This window comes from Fulmarus glacialis, unplaced genomic scaffold (genome assembly GCF_000690835.1).
Source record: "Fulmarus glacialis isolate BGI_N327 unplaced genomic scaffold, ASM69083v1 scaffold46637, whole genome shotgun sequence".
Classification (NCBI taxonomy): Eukaryota; Metazoa; Chordata; class Aves; order Procellariiformes; family Procellariidae; genus Fulmarus; species Fulmarus glacialis.
This window is the reverse complement of record NW_009222212.1, coordinates 1,181-22,572: the sequence shown is the minus strand read 5'-3', so window position 1 is coordinate 22,572 and position 21,392 is coordinate 1,181. Positions and strand designations below refer to the sequence as shown.

General features: G+C 35.8%; 1 protein-coding gene across 1 annotated transcript in view; it reads right to left on the bottom strand.

Moving 5' to 3' along the window:
• The window catches only part of LOC104079360 (putative ATP-dependent RNA helicase TDRD12), a gene marked incomplete at both ends in the record, with an annotated part of 29,471 nt that overhangs the window by 7,134 nt on the left and 945 nt on the right, over positions 1–21,392 (bottom strand). The window contains 16 exons of the mRNA XM_009581381.1: positions 543–635; positions 1,175–1,385; positions 1,704–1,891; positions 3,916–4,015; positions 4,775–4,995; positions 5,090–5,223; positions 6,101–6,218; positions 8,033–8,161; positions 9,234–9,425; positions 11,188–11,315; positions 13,466–13,619; positions 14,296–14,481; positions 14,878–14,982; positions 18,565–18,641; positions 19,277–19,475; positions 20,674–20,759. Of these exons, the coding sequence (XP_009579676.1) occupies positions 543–635; positions 1,175–1,385; positions 1,704–1,891; positions 3,916–4,015; positions 4,775–4,995; positions 5,090–5,223; positions 6,101–6,218; positions 8,033–8,161; positions 9,234–9,425; positions 11,188–11,315; positions 13,466–13,619; positions 14,296–14,481; positions 14,878–14,982; positions 18,565–18,641; positions 19,277–19,475; positions 20,674–20,759 (2,321 nt within the window). The remainder of the gene's footprint in view (positions 1–542; positions 636–1,174; positions 1,386–1,703; positions 1,892–3,915; positions 4,016–4,774; positions 4,996–5,089; positions 5,224–6,100; positions 6,219–8,032; positions 8,162–9,233; positions 9,426–11,187; positions 11,316–13,465; positions 13,620–14,295; positions 14,482–14,877; positions 14,983–18,564; positions 18,642–19,276; positions 19,476–20,673; positions 20,760–21,392) is intronic.

Genomic DNA, 21,392 nt, shown 5'->3' with positions numbered 1-21,392 from the left:
AGAGGAATGTGTGATGAACTACAGAACTGATTTTACAAGACAAAACCCTAAAAACCAGTACTTCCAAAATATACTTTTAAAATGAACGTTGTGGAATAGTCTGGATGACATTTATAATTAATTTGGTGCTTTGTTACTGGTGCACATTCAGCTCTCCAGATTTAAAGTTCAAGTTTTACTCAGTCATGCATTCGATCTATATACAAGCATACATATTTATTACAAAATGGCTGAGGTTGGAAGGGACTTCTGGAGGTCATCTTGTCCAACCCCCTTGCTCAAGCAGGGTCACCTAGAGTCAGCTGCCCAGGACCATGTCCTGATTGCTTCTGAGTATCTCCAAGGATGGAGACTCTACAACCTCTGAGCAACCTGTTCCAGTGCTTAGACACCATCACAGTAAATTAACCAACAGTATTATGTGAATACCACTTAGAATAAAATTAAAATAGGAACGGACAGAAGGAAAGAGAAGAATGGGTGCTCTTATTATGAAGGAGTTTAGATAAAAATATTTTGTAATGCTACAATTCTACACCTACCATTGGGTCAACCCAAGCTGTATTTCCCAAGGTATATACTATTTTTGCTTCATGTAGTTTTCCTTTAATTTTGTGATGAATATAATGAGTTACCTAGGAAAAACAAATTTTCACTGCACTTGAGATGTAAACCAACGTAACTTCACAGTTATTTTAATTATAATGAAACAATCTTCTGAGCTTAACAATGAAAAGGATATTCAATAAATAAAACCAGTTTTGAGTAAACTAGTGAAATATTCCAACTTTACCGTAGGTTAAAACAGTATTAGCCTTTAAGAAAGGAGCTTCCTTAATGGAAGAATACTCAAACACAGGTCAATTTACAGAGGCTGCCCTTCCCCTGTTACTCCCCACAGATTCAAAAGCAGCAATAACTTTTTCTAGAAGAAGCCATTTAAATTATAGAGAAGAAAATCCCATAAATTTCACTTTATTATTTTGTAGGAAAACAAACAAGAAAGCTGACTTCTTAAGACTCTGGCCCAATAGCAGATTTTTATTGGTAATACTAATAAGCAATTAAATTTAGTAACTGAATTTGCAGTTCGTAACTATTTTCTTGTAGAAAATAACAGAGAGAGAAATTAAAGAACTTAAAGGAAATCCATGAAAAACCTGATAGATATTACCTTTGGGTTCCATTCAATTTCATTATCAATGGGTTTCACTCTACAAACTACAAATTCCACAGCCTGAGGTGGCAGACACTGAAACCTTGCAGGTAAGTGAAGCAGCTGATAGCTCTTAACTTGACTTGTTCTGCCTTCATCTATATATTTAATTTTGACGTTAAGGAACAATTTTTCCTCCTCTTTTGGGGAAATCTCTATCACCTGAACCCTTCATACAGTAGGAGAGGAAACACAGAATTATTATTCATATAAGCAGTTGTAAAAAAATTTTTAATCTACTCTTGTTTAAAAAAAAATGGTATTTTCATAGCAAATTACCTAACTGTATGTGTGTGTGTGGGTAGTCATTCTGTTTTCCTTTCGGTAACTTAAGAGTTATGTGATAGCTTTTTAAAGAATTATTTGAATAGCAGTGATTTTTTGCTGGTTTTGGAGGTGGGTTGACTTTTTTTAACTAAACAGTAAAAGTTTTAAATTACTTTGTAGAAAAAAAGTGCACATGAATAGTTTAAAAACACATTTTTACCTGTGAAAAAGTGTTTTCTCACATAATCCATAAAATGCTAGCTTCTCCACGTTTTTAACAGAAATTTTATTACTAGGTTCCTTAAAATACTCATTAATTTCTTCAGCAAGAATTGTATATTGGTCCTTTTGTTTATCTACTATTCGACCGAAGTAGTTTGTTGCGTTTACAATGTGGAGAGGCAGTATCTGAAAGTGTAAAATACATTAGAAAAAAGGAGGACTGGATGATTTCTTAAATTAATGCAATGTAAGTTTTCATATTCAAGATCACCTACCTCTTTCCAGCCCAAAGAGGTGGCAGAGATGCTGCTCCATACACACATTTCAGAAAATTATGAGTTATTATTATATTATTCATAATCTTATGAATAATAATAATTGCCCATAGTCCAGTCAACAGTGTACAGAAATTTACAGAGCAAGAACTGTTAGGTCTCAGTTGGTGGTATTTCACTTAAATCAACAGCAGTGAACTATACTGTTACCTGCCAAGCTACTAACCCCTAAGGCATTCCACACCATTGAAACTTAATTCTAAGTGTTCTCCAACCTTACAGTGGGTTTTAGAACTGACCGGGGAAGCATGAGGCCTTCACTCTTTTTGCACTAAAATTACTTAAATGAAAAGCTATGACTATACTATCAACACCAGTGCACAAAATGCTGGGTGCATTCTGTCCAAAGGGTCATGCCAGGCAGAAGTACTGAGATACCGCTGGGTGTAAGAGGCCAGATAGGATAGTAAGAGGACCAGGAGAGGTAATTTCCACTTAATAAAAATCCCAGAAATGCACAATGCAACTTGAGGTTCTTAAAGGAAGGAAACATTACACTGGGTTCCAAACAAAAAAGAAAGTGAATACTTATCAAAGTGATAACTGATCTGTAAGACAGGCACCCAGGCTCAGCAGTCAGGAGAAGGAGAAGTAGATGAGGAAATGGAAGAGGCCACAACTGCTGTCTTGAGTGCACCACAGGTAAGTGCAAGTTTCTAATAGGAGCGTCATGAAATCTGACCACTAAACACAAATCCATCCGACGCTAAAACCAGATACATGTAGGATGTCAAATGGTCTGAACTCACACCTACCAACCAAGGTTATTTATTAGGCAGAAATGGAGTGACACGAAAGAATCCACCCAGTTCTCCTTATCTTCTATTCTCACAATCTATGACTTTTGGGAATGGATAACACTCACTAACTGCACGACCTGAAGCCACCTGAGTTCTGGAAAAGACAGGACAGGAAGAAGGTGAAAGCAGCTCATCCAAACAGAAGGCATTCAGCACTTCTTAGATCCAAGTGCTAACTTCAGAAGGAAGCACCATTGTCTACACACTTGCCCTCAGCAATCATTGTCCAACAAGGAGACGATGTACTGTACTGCTGTATGGGAAGGCACTCCAGTATAGAAGGGACTGAAAAGCCAGGTGAAGGGAGCTGAAGATACAAACTGTTACTAGGATGTGAAGAACCACCATAGTGAAGTGAACCCAGTAAGCATGAAGGTTTCATGACTGTGAAACTATTAAAAAACAGAAAGTCCAATTAGAACAGCACTCTCTATCAAAACAGTTTTCAAAAAGCATTTACATCTTAGTAGGAAATAACTGTTACATCTAGAAGATAAGGGTGAGCTCTATCCCATTTTCTGTGAATACTGCAAATGAAAATACTAGTTTAAAATGACAAGGCCAGAATATGCTCATTTTTCAGCAAGTTTGCATGAACGTGTCAGCTAAGAAAAAAATCCTCACTTCCGACAAAACATGCACCATCTTCCACTTCAACTTCTCTTCACTCCAAAAGATTAATTTGTGTTTCCTCTACAATAGATATAATTGAAGTTTATAGGAACTTTAACCTTTGTTAATTTCGGTATATGGTTTCAATTTAAGAGGGAAGGAATAAACAGAACATAAGCCCTCTTCCCATAGAATGGGAATCTTCAATGCAGAAGAAAATCTGATGTAAACTCAGAATCACCTGCAAAACAATTTCAATTCAAGCTAAGGATTAAGGGAAAATCTGGCACATTTATTCATGCAAGGGAGAGAAGAAAAAGCTAAAAAATAACAAATATCCAAGAGGTACAGTATACATGCTACAGTAATATTAATGTAATACGAAAATATAAGTAACATGCTAAGTAGCTATTAAGACCCCTCTTCTTGGTACCCAAAACCAAGGTAAATAATAACAACTTACTGTCACACATCCAGGCGTTCGTATAATTTTATCTAGTACATTCTGGGGCACGTCTATTTGTAAATTAATTTGATGACGATCTGGACACACTGTTCTGTTCCTATGTAATTAAGAAAACGGTTTTAGAAAAAAGACCTTTGTTTTCAGTTGTAAACTATTTTGATGTGACTTACAACAGCTTTAAACACTAAAATTTCATCAGCCCTCAATATTCAATTTGTCTCAAAGAGCATCAATGACTCTGGGGGTTAGACAGAAATGACCAAAAAGCTCTTGGTGGAAGAGTTTGTACAACAAAACAAAAAACACCAGAAAACTTGTTTCAGAGTAAACCAAACACTAACATTGAATTTTTTGTTACTTGCAACAACAGTGATCTACACTAGAAGTCATACTTGAGAACACTTTAGCTTCCTCCTTCAGGTACTACTTACAATCCAGTTACACGCAGCTCAGAAGTCATCATCTACTTACCCACTCTGGAGGGACAGGAAACGACAGGGGAGAGAGTAAAGCACAGCATAAACCTTGTGCAATTATGGTTAGAATACTAATCAAAACAATGGCTTAAAGTTCCCTAAAGTACATCTAGGCAGGAGTTGTAGTTATGCTACTATGTCAGACTAGGTATGATTGGTCTCCATGAAAATGTTAATATTTTTTTCATAAAAGTACCTAAGAAGAGTGAAACAGATGCAACACTGAACAGGGTGGGGGGGGGGAATCACGAGCAAAACCTGATTTGAATAAAAGTATCCAACAGGAAAATTCATCAAGGAAGCAGAAGCAGTCATCATTCAGGACACTGAATGCCTTCCTGCATCAGTATGGGTGTCAAGAAAACTTGGTATTTCCTTACTTGCAAATCCCAAATGTTTTAAGATAGGCACACAGTGGCCTTGAAAATTTCTTATCTTCTTCAGCTTCTAGCGTCTTGGAAGTAAAATCATGCAGTTCTGGTGGAATTTCAGCTTCTGCGTGCTGCAAATAGCGCAGGATCCCAAGTGCATGACATGCACTGTTTTCTGTTAGCAGAATAACTGACCTTGCCTTTGTATATTCCTTATCTACAGAAGAACCCTAAAAAAAAAAATTTTTTTTTTTTTAAAAGCTTTTATGTATCCACCACTTAATAATCAAACATAGTATTAACCTGCTAAAGATTTACTCAAACCTTTATCACATTACAGAAGTTGTCAGACATGCTGTGTAGACGCTGTCCAAAGATTCTTGGAGAAGGAAAACTGAAATGTATCACGCAAGTTGCATCTGTAATTCCCAAAGACTGCATACAGTCATCTGTTAAAACTAAGCACATGTTTTATACACACATATAAGATAACTCTAATACTTCAGGCATGTGAAGTATTACATCGTATTAGCAATGCCTGTTTCCTTCTCCCCATCCACTGACTTAAGAATGAAGAAAAAGGTCTTTTCCCAATACACTTACATAAGGCATTATATTTCAAGTCAATATACTTCCTAAGAATACGGCAGAAACAGCATTTCATGTTAGTCTCTAATAATCTAGTGTAACTCTGTATCTCATATCAGTATTACAGAATAAACAGAATTGCCCACAGCCAAGTACTTTACAAGACTAAGATAGAAAACACTTGAAGTAATGCAGGAACGCTAACTCCTTTGTATGAACCTACAAAGCAGATGTAATTACATCAATCTTCTTACTTTTGACATAGAAAATGGAAAAAATTAAGTTTGAAACTGGGTAGGAGTCTGCAAACAACTTGAAAAATAAAATTCTACCAGAACATATGGGAAATTATTACAGTAAGTCTTCAGAGTTTCTAAATTATTTCAAACTGAAAATATCCTCTGTAGTAGGAGACAATTGTGAAATCATGGAAATTCTCTGAAAGTACTAGTAGTTCTTTTAACTAATGCATAAAGAAACCCAAAACCCAAACTCCTTTATGTTCCCTCTAATAAGTAAGGTTTTCCCTTGCAGAAGTTAACTCTGGGATCCATGAACACCCCACCACCACAAAAAAAAAAAAAGCAAAAAGACTAGCTGTAGCACTAATAAGTAAAGGGTTAACTAGAAAGAATTCACAGGGAACTGACCCTGTGAAGTGATGAGATAACCTAGTATAAATATTTAGTGTAGAACATGAGTCACCATGAAGATATAATCACAACTAGACAAAAAGAAAATACTCACCTAACACAACAGGCGTGCCAGAACTATACTTTTTTGTCCACTGCTCTAAGATATATTTGAAATTAAACTCGCTCTCTTTATGTATTTGCAAGGAAAATATTGAATTGCTCTTCAATGCCTGGATGACAAAGTGAAAAGTTATATATTCTTCCAATACAGCAATAACTGCTCTAATAAACTCTAATAAATAGTATATCTTACTAGTATCTAGCATACCTAGCTACTGGAAAGAGAGCCAAGGAAAAGAGTTAATGAAAAAAAAAAAGAAAATTGAGAGTATGGATATTAAGCTTATTAATTTCCTGTTAAAAAAAACTAATAAAGCTCAGGTTCCAATGGATTAATACATAAAACAGATGTTTAAGAAAGTACAAATTCCATTTGAAGCTTTTCCCACCATTAAGGTGTCCTCTCTATTCTAAGTCGATTCTATTATCTAACAACATGCAGGCTCAAGTTTCAGTCTCTCAGAAAAGGCCCTAAAACCCCCTCACTGATCTACCCATACTTAACTTGCATGAATGCAGTATTCTCAAAAGGCTTTATGTATTTGTCAAGTTCAAGGTTCACGTATTAATCACTACAAAAACCTTGGTTATTTGGTAAACTGGCATGTCCAATGAACTAGGTTAACACTTAAAATATTTTTGTAGACACTTAAGACATTTGAAGTTGGTGTACACAAGGATTGCTACAAACAGCTTCAATACTTCTTTAGCATCAATAAACACTCTTCTTTTAAGTGGTGGTGGGGTTGGTTTTGATATGCTTGAAGAAATTAACTCTCAAATATTCAAGGAAAATGTGTTAGAAAGTCACGAGACAAAACCAGATTTGCTTCCATTAACAATCATCAAAGATTAAACATTCCAGATACACTAACATTTACGTAAGAAGAATCCTTTAAATACCACAGGATCTATTCTGGCTTCTGGAAGGGAATACATTCCCATGTTTCAGGACTGACGTATCTCTTCCTATGAACAATCCAGCCACACATCCTTTTGTTATCCCATCCTTGAAGCTATCACTAAAGGTTTTAATTCTGATATCCTCATAGCTTGTCTCCTTTAGCAATGTCATCCCCATCATCCGCATCACCCTATCCAGGCTTAACAGAACTGTTCCCCATCTCTTACTTCCAAGTCAAATCAGATTGCACTCCTCTTACTTCGCGCTGTTGGAGGACCAGCAAAGAGACAACAAAAGTACAGATGACATTTTTCTATTGCTATGTCGTTATATATATTCATTGCTATAATATCTGAAGAAAGAACTACTGCAGGGAAACTCCTTAGTCTCCACCTCTGAAATGCTGAGTATACAATCCCACAAAAAAGGTGGAAAACTGGAGCGTGTTCTATTGCAGATAATTTTGAAGCAGTTTTATGCCAGTTTTAAAGAAAATACGTATTAAACATGTTCACTTCCCCCCCATGCCTTATGACTTGAAGCTTAATTAAATTCTGGTAGACTTTCACAGGATGACAGAAAATGTTTCTTTCAAATCAGAAACAGCCTTCTACAATTTCAACTACTCCAGAGTAGAAAGCAACAGAATAGAACTTCTTAACACGGTGGCTTAAGTTTTCTCCCCCTGTATCACTCCTGGAAACAGTAAAAAAAAAAAAAATTAAAAAAATTGACAGAACTTTTACTGGAAAAAAGCCGGTTTGATTCAACTCAAAGTTCCAACCTGACAGACAGAACATAGTTAAGAATTCAGTAATGAATGCATTCTATGCCAGACATTCCGTCAGTTAGGCTTTCTTCTAGTTGGCAGAAAAGTGGGGCTGGGGCTATTTTTAGCAAAAGTAATTAACTTCCAAATTCACACTCCTCCTTCATTCTCAGAAGCCAAGATATTTTAGTTTGTCATACCCTAACAATTAAAAAAAGCACTTATCTATGTAAATTTAAATACCTTCTTACCTTATGAACCATTTCTGCTTCATTTACTGAATTAGTGAATACCAGCACCTTCTGAAGATGATTGTGGGTAAAATCCAGTACTTTGAGTAACACAGCAGTTCTCTCGCTGTTTGTGCAAGGTCGCACGACCTAGAAGTAGATACAAAGCAGAGGGCTGATAATTTATGTAATCTATACATATTTTACCATTTAATTCTTCCTTTTAATAAGCAGTAAACATTGTTATATAATACCAAAGAGAATCCAGTAAATGGTAGCTCCGGTAAGTGGTAGGTCTTCTGTTAAACTTGCAGAAGATAGAACTCTCACAAAAGGTACGCATTTAGGACAGCTTCCAGAAGCATAATTAAAATCCAACACATAATCAAAATCCCACATTAAGATTTTTCATTCATTTACTTTTAGGTGATTTATCAATCTTTAAGTTTGGCATTTTCAAGTACCACTAAAAAAGCTTCACACTCCAAAAAGCATACTGCACCACCTGAAATACTCTTAATAACTAAAGCATCAAAACATTTTCAGTCCTGCCAAACCATTAATTAGACTTCTCACAAAAAGTGGTTTTTTTTTCAGTTTCATGTCATGTTCAGAATGTCTAGTCTTAGAGATTTCCCAACATTCTCAATCCCCGAATTATTACATTTTGAGACATAGCAGAATTCAGATCATACTTACAACATTTTGTATTATTTTTAAGGGCTACACCACATTGACTGGAAATTAAAGGAGTAACTTTCTGGAAATTTTAGGTCAAATTAAGTTCTGTATTGTGTGGTGTACAGCAGTAGAACAAGTATTTTACTAGTTCTGTCTTGGGATAACTTACCCTGTAGTTCTGCTACTCGCAATTAACAATTGCAAAAACACCCTGATAAAATTCTGGTCACAAACTTACCATTTGCAAATACTTCACATAAAATTCAGATTCATTTGCACTAACAATGAAATACTCGAGGGAATATCTTCACCTCAGTCCTACAAAGCAAGGTGAAAGACCTTCAGCTCGTTCAGTGATTAACTTGCACAGGTCTTCTAAGAGTCGCCTCAGTTCATACATGGGAGGTACACCTGAACAGTCTGAGTTAGGATTGTAGCACTACCCACTTAAACAATCAGCAGCCACATATACTGACCTTGATCAGTACAAACAGAAAAATATCTTAGTAAAGAAATAGCGACATCATCCCCAAATTTTTACCTGTTGCACATTTCCATAGATGGAAGCTTCTTCCATGGTTGTTATCACAATGTAAGGATCATTCATGAACTCCTTTATCAAGTGTGCTATATGTTTATTCCAATGAGTTCCTACAGCAATAATCTGATGTGGTGAATATTCCCACTCTTCAGTAATATTGGCTTTCTTGTAACAATCTAATATAGCAAAAACCTATGAAGAAAAAAAAAAAGACGTTTTTTCTATCCTCTTATCCTATTCCAATGAGTATGTAACAGCAGTGAAAAGTACACTGTTTCAGCACACTGGTTTTTCCAGTCACAAAAACACCACCACAGCAAAACATAAATTTCACATCCCAAAACAAAGTGTTTGGTTTGTGCACTTTTACCCTATTATTTGAAAAACTTCTGAAGCAAGAAGAAAGTGACAGGACAGCATGAAGGAACAGCATATGCACGCGCACAGGACCGTAACGCAGGATTCTGCCCAGAGAAGATGGAAATCTCAGGAAAATGATCTGTTCAAATTTGAAAAATACTAAGCCTGGGCAAAAGTAGATAGAGAGGTCAGAAGCAGTCAGCAAAAACTAGGAGGCAAGTAGAAGATAAGCTTAACCTGCCAATACAGTAATTTGCCAAAAAAAAAAAAAAAAAAAAAAAAAAAAGGGTGTGCCATAAAATCATTCATAAAAAATAAAAAACACTAAGACAGAATAAATATATTCCTCATGACATCACCTTACATAAGTGACAAGCAGTCCAGCTGCCGAACAACATCAGGATTTCTTGCAAAGCACAACATACTAAGAAGTATTTTAGGGGTCTGGCACAATTCTAAGAGATCTCTCTCAACCTGACACTAAACTTAACCATAGCAGCAGTATTTTTAAAAATAAAACATTTCTGCAATATAATGCTTTATAAGAGCTATAATAGTCCAACCATTATCAAATGATCACTTCCATCTGAAACAACATCTCTTCTTTTTTCTATTCAAGACTAATGCTTTTGAGAAGCTTAGAAGATCCTACAAAAATGGCAGATACATGCACAGTATTTTACAAACTACCTTTCCCACAATCTTCAAATGGTATACCTGCACTCTGCCTCATGAAGTACAGGAACAAAAGAGAAGGAACAGCCTGAACAGAAAAAAGGAATGTCCCACTGGATAAGTATCCTACTAGATAAGTACGACATTTCATCTAATTTACGACTTGAGATTTGCTGCTACAAAGGCACATTTAACAGCTTCACGTATAGTAGCAAATTGGGCAATCTCTCTCCATTAAGAAGTTTCTCTGGCTTTTCATGGTTAGAAACACAGCCCTTTAGCCTTATCACCAAATTTTAAACAGGTAACATTAATAAGTTAATGATTTAAAAAAAAAATAATCTATGACATTGAAAAGGTGTGTAAACTGGTTTTTGCATACTGATGATGTAATATGCTGTAATACTACCACAAAGCATCTGTCCTTTGAAGCATCAAAGCAGCAATAAAAAAAAAAAAACGAGAATTTTCTCAAACTTGAATTATAAGTCATCATTTTAGAACTGATGCAATACATTCATCCTTGTCAACATGGAAGTTAATGCTGTTCCTCTTCCAAGATTCTCGGAGTTAGGATCAGCTTCTCCTTTTGCCTGCACTATCATTAAGGCCCAAGGAAAGTTTGTACGATTGCTTCCAAGAATATTTGATCATTCGCTTCTGCCTTTCATTCTGCAGAGACTGAGGAGCTTACCAATAAAGATGATTCTTGGACTGAAGCTGTTCGAACAGCACTGACAAGAGGGAAAAGGAACTTCCCTACAGACAGATGATGCAAGTCTTTGAAGTAGATTAAAGACCCCTACACTGAAACTACTGCTACCAAGTTGAAAAAAAATGCAAGTCCTTGGGAAACCATCCACAGCAAAGGAAGACAGCATAATGGAGCAGTAGCATAGAACAGAACAAGACCATTTACCTGTTCGGTAGCATCAGAGAACAGTACCTCAAACTCATCAAGAACAAGATGGCAAAGTCTACAAAATAATAAACTCTGATGTTCAAACAGTCTCAGAAGGCTATAGGGTGTAGTCACGATTACTTGACCTACAAATAGGAAGAACAGACTGTTAACATTAACTTACAACTTGAAAGAATATTAATAAGACACTAAGACATCACAGGACGTGGTAATTTTATGAAAAAGGCCACATTTGCATTTCAGATGCATCATCTTGAAGTTGGGGTGGGCTTTTTGGTTGGTTTTGGGTGTGGTTTTTTGGTTGTTGGTGTTTTGTTTTTTGTGGGGTTTTTTTTGGTTTTTGTTTTTTAAATAGAGAATACTGAACTCCATTTTCTGACTTCTGGCCAACAGTCATTTTTAGTTTGCTTGTATTTTTCTACCCCTGCATGTCTTCAAGACCTGAGTGGGTAAAACTCTGAGTTTTTGAAAGAGTGAAAGGTCTAAATGTTAACAAGTTTACAAAGCAGGATGCCATTTCGTTTTCCAATAAGGTAATGGAAGTAGAGATAAGAACTTCAGAACCAGATAGACATAAGGTAAATGTTTAAATATGTGCAAAAGCAGCCTTTAAAAAAGTTCAGTTTTAAAAATGGAATAAAGCACACATTGTAGCTTAGATATCTATACACATATATATGCACGAATATATATGTGTGTACATACATATAAATAAAAACACACCAATCTTAATCTGTGCAAAGATACCAACAGCTCTACTAATACGAGATCTGAATTCATCCACCAGGCTCTTAAAACTTGAACGATGAATGTAAGAATACAAACTGCTGAAACTGAAAGTTTTACACAATCCTTCATCATTTTATCTGTATTTCTTGTTTCCTTGGCAGAAACAGACACTTTTAAAAATACAGTTATCGATTAAAGCTTAACAAAAAGACCAAACAAGAATAGTAAAACTAAGTGTTTTCAGTAAATACACTTAAGTAGGGCAACTCACCCTATATTACTTCTTACACTACTTCTATGCTTCTTCTTCTCTATGGAGTATCCTTTGCATACTACTGAAGCTGTATGCACAAATTACTTAGAATTTATTGCAATAAGCAAGTTGGAAACCACCATTTTAAAAAAAATTACTTCCAACTAAAATTTCAGTTGGACATTTATGCAACTTTGTCTGCAGATAACTCTTACCTCCTTTTTAATCCTTCACTTTTCCAATATTCTTTTAAAATTAAAAGTAGAGAATAATTGTGTTAAGTGTAAATAAGCAGTAAATGCCCCCCAAGTATTTGTCAATTTTAAAAACCATGTACCTGAAATACTTATATATTTATTAAAAATATTTTTTAGAACATACACATATGCATTACTGTGGTGGGCTGACTGTGGCCAGCAGCTAAAAGGCACAGAGATGCTTACTCACTCCCCCTGCCCCCAGTGCGATGGGGGGGGGAGAAGAACAACTGCCAAAGTGAGGAAACTCATGGGTTGAGAAAAAGACAGTGTAATAAGCAAAGGAGGGAGGGCAGGAAGCGATGCAAAGGCAACCACTGACAACATTCCACAAGCAGACAGATGCCCAGCCACTCATCAGATCATCCCCACCCCCTCAAGTTTTTATTGCTAAGCATGATGCAGTATTGTGTATCGCTTTGGCCAACTGGGGTCAGCTGTCCAGGCTGTGTCCCATCCCAGCTTCTTGCCCAACCCTGGCCTACTCACTGGGTGGTAGACTGGGAAAAAGAGAATTCTTGATGCCGTGCAAGTGGTGCTCAGCAAGAGCCAAAACACTGGTGCGTTATCCACCCTGTTCCAGTTACAAATCCAAAACACACCATCATACAGACTATGAAGGGAATTAACTCCACCTCTTGACAGACCCAGTACCTCTCTCGAGCAATGGGTGCTCATGTATCAAAAAAGGCTATTATAAAATCTGGTTCTAAATCAAGAAAGTGTACGATTAATCCTAATTCAGCAAGACCTTCAGCAAATCCCTACCAGTAATTTGGCTCAGAAGTAACTGTTATGGAACTTACAAAAAAGATGCTGAACATGTAGATATTCTAACAGCTTTAATACCATTTACGGTTAAATAGCACTACTGAAGCTTCATGTATCACTACAGAGTTACAACATTAAAGAAACAGAATTATCGCTTTATAGAATAAAAAAACTTTAGTATAAATTGCTTCTTTCACAATTTCTTGCAATTAAGATAGCCCACATTGTTTTCAAGCATAATTAAGAAGATAGAAAGTATTCTTACATCCTCGGATTTTCACGCTTCTAGCTTCTTCTTTGTTCTGCCCAAGTATTATCAACATTGGATGAAGCTGTCTGGAGCATCTCTCGTATGTTTTCAGTAGCTCAAAAACAAGTTGTGCCTTCTTCCACCCAGGACATAAAATCAGTGCTAGCGGCTACATACATACGTACAAAATTTTACACCATAGTATTAGACAAGAGTTCAGAATCTTAAGAATTGTACTACTACAGCATTTAGGGCAAAACCAAAATCTGCAACACAGGCCTTTAAGTACTTAAAAACTGAAGCTTTTAGTACTATATCACCTCCTAAATGCAGATGTTACAGACCCAAGGAATCATACACCAGGTTGCCTGGAGACAAAAAGGATGCATGCAGCAACACACAGTAAGAGGTCCAAAAATTTAACAGAAGCAGGAGCATTTGTTTTACTTGGGGTTGTATTAGGCAATTTCCAGAGGTCCCTTAAAACCTCGATAATTCTATCTTTCTGTGCTCTAATACGAGCTAGAAAGTGAATTACAATATTTAAAACAGCTAATACAAATTTTAATTTACTGACTACATACTAGCCCCTTAAAACCAAAGCTTCATCAAGTATCAAAGTGATATGACATTAACCACTTGTTAGATATTACTTGATAAGTAAGTTTTAGACTCCCACATTCATGCAGTCCATCTCTGTAAGCCTCAATGCAGAGGGCAAGCATCATGGAGATACACTAAGATCACATTAAATGTATACATTCTAAACATTCACTATTTTAGATCACTATTCTACAGCTGCACTTTAGAACAGAAAACCTGTTACTACTCTAATATATACGTACTCCATTCCTGTTTGGCAAGGCTTTGTAGCAACTTCCAGACTGCAAAAATGTAAGAACTGGTGGAATATATAAGAAAGGATCATTTCCCTGATCAGAGATGGCAACTACATCACATCCTCGAGCTATTGGCGGCCAACAGTAAGATTCTGTGAAGTTAGGGCCTAAAAATTTTTTCCGAGTAAGTTCCTACAGAAAGAGAAATTAAGAGTTCCACATGAAAACTGTGTATTTAAACACTAACAAAACCAGACAGAACACAACACTGAGTGATTTAAAAGCTTTTGACCCACTACACAATAAATGTCCTTAACACACAATATGAAAAAGTTCTTCTGGGCTGAGGAGTTAAATTGTTGTATTAAAATTCAAATCCCATGACTTGTGGCAGTGGTTGATATACCAGAATAAATGTGTACAATTCTTACACTATCTCTCTGAAGCTTCATTTATTCAACTATATGAACAACCTCCTAGACATTCCTCAATCAAAATTAGGTATTACTAAAACATTTAGTATCTAAAGTTGGGGTGTGATACTAGCCTTAAAAAGATATTCAGTGTAATATATTACATTAGCATTACCTTTTTCAGATCATCAAAAAGTGGTGCTGTTTCCAGAATTGACGATGGCTCAATTTTGTTGCTAAGAAAGACAAAGTTTCTTTCTTCACTAAGATTTTGAAAACTCTGAAACCATAAGACAAATAGATGACAAAGGCAATACTTAGTAAAAGGGTTTTAGCTTACATATGACTCAAAAGCATTTATTGTATTTCAAAAATGGTATTTTGATGAAAAATAGCTGAAGAAATTGTAAATACATTTTAAATATGAGTCCTACATACTTATAAGTTACACAGACCAGTGGTGAGACAAATACTCATTATTAGTATTTCTTAGAGAAAGATTTATCAAGATTGTCTTAACACAACTGTCTTAAACCACTCAAAAGAATGCACTAGATGTTCTGTGTACAGCTAGGACTCAGCTACAACAAAATCAAAATACAATTAAAAAAGACTAGTAAAATTTGCTGTGGTGGGTTGGCCTTGGCTCACAGCCAAGCACCCACACAGCCACTTGCTCACTCGCTCTCTTTTTCCAGAGGGATGGGGGAGAAAAACAGGAAGAGTGAGCAAGAAGATCCACAGGTAAAAATAGAGACAGGGTTGTTACTTAACAATTACTGATGCAGACAAATCAGACTCAACTTTAGGTTAACTTAATTTGTTGCTAATTAATGTACATGATTACTGATTTGGTTATTGGGAAACAGAAACAAAGAAACAAACATTTACACACTTCAGAAAAACACCTCTCCTCTCCCACTCCCAGGCTAACTTCACTCCAAACTCATCTCCCCTTACAATCAGTGCAGGTTACACTCAGTCCCACCATTGAGGCAATGAGCAGCCCACGGCAGGGACTGCAGTCAAAACATAGCAGTTTCTCTCTGTTGCTCCTTCCCTCTCAATCCTTTCCTCTGCTCCAGTGCGGGTCCTCCACAAACTGTAGTCCCTTCAGGTACAGCTGCTCCGGCATGGAGCACCTCCTACTCTTCTGACCTTGGCACTGCCTCTGTTTCTCACTTTTTTTTTGTTCCCTTCCCTTGCCCTTTCTTAAATATGTTTTCACAGAGGCACCACCAACTTTGCTGGTTGGCTCAGCTTTGACCTGCAGCGGGTCTTGTTGCTGACGTGGCTGGAATCAGCCCCTGACCTCCTTCCACAAAGATCACCACTGCAGCCCCAACACTACCAGAACCTTCCACATACACACAATACATTTGCACAAGAGAAGTTAAATGAAAGTTAATGCTCTTGAAATACCTGTTGGTCATCTTCAACTATGTGTGTCTTTAGAGGATCAGAATTTAAGAACTGCTGAAGCCTGAGAAACATACAAATATTAAATCCAACATAAATGCAGAAGTAAAATGTAAATTATAAATACCATGAATATTTCTAAAATGTCATGAAGCAATTCACTTGCAAAATATTTCTAATGTATTAGTTAAGCCAAGGAGGAAAACCCTCAAACATGAAAGAAGAAATCAAAAAGTACCATTTTGAAAACAAATTTCGTATCAAATTTCATAACATTTAAGTATCTGAAAATAATCCTAAGGAATTTTTTTAACAAAGATAATTGGTATGTCCCTCAACTTTAGAAGAAAATCAGACTGGATTGCAGGAAAAAGGTTTCTTAAAGTTTCAAAAAGCAAAACAATGTATCTTTGCATCAGTTGGAAACTGAATTAAAAAACTCCCCTTGGGTTTATTACATTGGCATCAACTGACATGCAGCATAGTAAAAGCATTGCACAAATCAATTCATAGTCATTTTTCATTAAGTTTGAAAACTATAAATCATACTAAGAATAAAATAAGGCAACTTAACGTGCAGAAAAAATACCTCCCCATCACATCCCTGTTGTAAAGCTGTCGTTTGGAAAGAACTGCTATTTTTATTGTAGTCTGGGTAAGTATCAGCAGCTTCAAATTCCGTTCTTCCCCAAAAGTACGCGTACGCATCTTCTCTTACCCTCCGCCCTTTTAGCTGCCTAAGAATAGTAACTGGAAACATACTACAGCTCCTAATTATCTGATTACATAACCATTTAAAATATTTAACATGCAGCACCATACCTGTCTGTCTGAACTGTTGTATTTTCCTTGAAAGGCAAACCTGAAATTGCTTTAACAATCTATCAAGAAAAGACAAACACATTTTTAGCACTAAAATACTGTTCAAGAGCAACATTTTATAAAAATTATTTCTTTAGTCTACTGAGTTGAAAGTGGTTTTCTTACCTAACTCTAGGATTCTCCAAATATTTTGGAGAATTTTTGTACAAATTGTAAATCTGTCTGAATAAAGCAACAATTTTGATGAACCAAACTTCAGAAAACTAACTTGTTACAGAACAGTATTTTTTTTACTAAGAATCAAGCATGCGACAAGAACATTACCCAAACAAAAGAAAAATTAGTTCATGGTCACATCTCAAGTTATACTGCGGACCTGAGGTAGTATGAACACATACTGATTAGTTTTTAAACATTTTCATTTTTAAAACAAAATTAAGAAAAATCGCGGAAAGCCTGCACATCACAGACAGGAGGAAAAACAAAAACAGATTACCCAGCTGCACACTTACAAAGACAATGCACATGAACTTAAATTGAGTAACACTGCAAATCCTCAAGGGAGTAACCAGTAGCAGATACTGGATCTAGAGTTACCTCAAAGATGCCTGGTTCTGAACTGGCGATTTTCTAGTGTTCATTGTTAGTCACCAGCAATCAACAGGCATGACTTGGTCAGACTTGCATCACTCAAGTTCTGGTAAAGGTAATTCAGCTGACTGTTTGCAGAAGGATATAAAGGTAATCCTGCTCTGTTTCAGTAACAATCCACACTACTACCTTCATCATCATTCTTTCCAAAATATTTTAATAAGGTATTACAGTTTAAGTTCAGAAATGGTTGTCATCCTTCAATTCTCAGCAGAGCTAAAAAATAACTTCTGTAAAACTCCTTTTTTCCCCTGACCTGACAGTAACAGTAGTTCCATTGCTATCATAGAAGCAAATTTCTCCTTTAAAGCATCTGGCCGAAGAGGACATGGAACAGCACACAGGCTCTTTAAAAAAGCTAAGATTGCATACACTCAACAGTGATTATCTGCCTAGAATCTACCAGTTCATTTTCCTTTCCTCCCATGGACATTGTAATAGCTCCAACTGTGCAATTCAGTACACAATTTAACACTCAAGAATGAGCGCTGACCTTTTGAAAATGCTTCAGAAAAGAACAGCAAGCAAAAAAAGAGAAAATAGCAAGAAACCAGATTAGATATTTAAAGTATTAGACAACTCAACAAATAAGAAGACACTCCAATGAATGTTTACCGTGGTACAGCATAAGGACTGTTCTGTTTTCAGGGAAACATTAAAATTTACATTTTTATACATTCAGAAAACTGTGTTGTGTAGGCAGCTATCATCTTCATAAAACCATAGCAAAGGAATGCAAAAGGAGGCACAACCTTTTCAAGGACTATAGTAGATTTTAAAAAATTTTCTGCAATTTAAAAAAAGAAACTGAAGTAGAATGCTCTTTTTTAACTATATCAAGAATTAGCGCAGTCCCCCAGATCTGTGTTACATAGAAGAACAAGCTAGATGGCTACAGTATTCCTAATCTGTCCTACGTATGTTTAATTGAGTTAATCTTTGACAATTTAATACAAAGTGTAATACTTACAGGTGCAGTATTTTCATTTAGATCTGTGCTTGACCTTTGGTATGTCTCTTCAAGAAAGGAACTGGAAACAGCAAGACCTAGAAAGATAAGCAAAAATTGCAAAACCACATTTCTGATTATCTGAACACATAAAGAGCCAGTATTTTTATTTACAGTGGGTTGCGACTGACTTGTTGAGTTGCTTATACTATTTCCCAATGGCAGAAAGAACAACCAAAAAATTGGTTGTCTTTACATAAAGATAACTATGCAGATGAACTGAGTGAACAAGGACAGAGGATGGAAAGTTGCATACTTTTAAAAAGAAAGACCTGAATCACTATAAATGAGACAACTCACAGTAAATGGTCGTTTTAAAGTACCTCTGTTCAAATAAATCCCTCCAAATTCAAAACCAGTAATGCATCATTGATCAATGCCACAAGTAATTTTAATAATATCTAATGCTATTAAGCATATCAACAAATGCCTGTGTAGCTCACCCTCAGCCTTCCTTTGCCTTACACAGTACAAAAAGCTTTACAGTATTCCTGCATCTGATGATTTGACTGGTCTTTGTTAAGTCTGATACATACGCATCGTTTATTAGAAGGATACCATTTGCTCTAACTGTTGGATTCGAACCAAGACAGTAGGTTCATGTTCAATATATCCAATTAAAGACACACGATGCATTGCATGTATGATTGTTTCCAACACACATGGTTCCCACCTGTTTCAAGATTTGTTGATACCTTCTCCTGAAACAGCACTGTCCTGAAAGCAAGTGCAGGATTAACAATTTTCACTGGAAGAGACTCAACATTTAATGATGTTTGGTTCTCCTGATAATCTGCAGAACTCCCTGTATTCTCTTTAGCTTCCTCAAAACGAGCAAAGTTCTTCGAGACAAGATCATCATTAACGCATACCTAAAAAACCAAAATCTTTTTTGACCAGTATCAACAAGCAATAAGCTACACCACCACATACTTGTTTATAATTTATTTGAAGCTTTAAACAACAGCAGTAAGACATAAGCAGTATCAGCAAATGCTTTCTGAAGAATATTAATTCCAGAATAGGAAAGTCAGTCATATCTTCCTGTATGTTCTCTGAACAGGTGTTAATAAGTTGTCAGTTTCATGCTTCTGCCTAAAATTCTGTACTCAATTAACTTTTTCTATGACACCTAAAAATTAAAAAAAAACCTGTTAGCTTTAAAAAAAAAAAACTGGTTTATTTCTTTTTGATTCAGCGTGCGTCAAAATCTGGCAGAAAAAAGTAGTATTAAACCTAAAACTTCTTAAACTCCATTGGCTCATAGATCAGTGACACTATTGCCAATTGGGATTCTGAACTGAGAGAAAATATTCAAATTAATATGTACCTTCAAAGTTATTGTCTATGCCAAAGACCACAGCTCCAGTGTTAAAAGCCTTGCTAAAGCACTCCAAGCAGAGGCAGTATTCAAATAAACTCATTTGTATGTACCGTAACAGCAGAGATTTAGCACAAGTTACACATTTTGGACAGAGGAACTAGTTTTGTGGTTTTTTGTTTTGTGGGTTTTTGTTGTTGTTGTTGTTGTTGTGGGGTTTTTTGTTGGTTTTTGTTCGTTTGTTTTTGTTGTTGTGGGGGTTTTTTGTTTGTTTTTTTTGTTTGTTTTCTGTTTTGTTTTTTTTTCGTTTTTTTTTCTTCAAAGGTTTGAGGACTCAGTCTTATGCAAAAGCAAGTGTGAACTTCTACTTGTTTTTATAATACTATGCAACTGCCTTATTGAAACATCTTTAAGCATGATACCACAAAAAAGTGCAAAAGCACTAATTAATTCACATAGTTGTCCGTTTGAAGTACTTGCTGGACTTCACTTGCTTGTCAATGCCTTCCAAAAAGAGGTTCACATACAGAAAAATGGGATTTCTGCCTCTTGGAATGCCTCCAGAAGTTTACAAGCAACAGAAATACTCAACAAAACCTCTAATAAGTTAATGAATTACCTTCTACTGTATCTGACAGAAATTACAAAATTTACTTGCAAGTAACGCTTTTCAGTCTTAAACTAATCGCAAAGTTGTAATTTACACAGCAAAGTCTGTGAGTAGGTTTGCAGATATAAAAGTATCTTACCTTTTCATCTTTTACTGTCACATAAAGAAAAACATCATATGTGTTATCTTCTACTGCACATAACTTGGCTTTCATTTGGGTAGTTGCTAAATGTAGTAATAAACACAAGAACAAGTAAAAAGATTAAACCCTTATCAAATTATCAGCATTTTTCACTTGTACTTTCCAAGACAGACAAAAACAGAAATCACAATTAGATGTGTAACCTATTTCTTTAGAGCAGCTAGTACAAATCTAATAACTTTTAAATGAAACAAGAAAGTACATGCCAACAAAAAAAGTTACAAAAATGAAGTTGTCCTTAGCCTCTGAAGGAAGATTGAGAGCCAAAACAGACTAATGACCTCTCCACACAAAGTCTTAGCTCTACACTAAAAGTCTTAGTTTATCTTTTTGACTCAGACAATCTGTAGTACAAATGCATACTTTCCAAACTTGACATTTACTTTTCTTGAAAGAAGTTATATTTGCACATTTGTATAGCTCAGTTAGGCTCTTTATTCAAGCAAACATAGCTGATAAAAGTCCATTAGTAAATTCTGAAGCACCACTTCTGTATACACTAATGATGGGCTAGCAATTACAAAAAGTACGTTTTACTACTTATGGTACAGTCTGGGAATATCTAATAACATTAAATTTAATGTTATTATTACTGTTGTTCCCTACTAACCTTTACTTTGCACAGTGACACTTAGATGAGTGGGGAAAGAAAACGG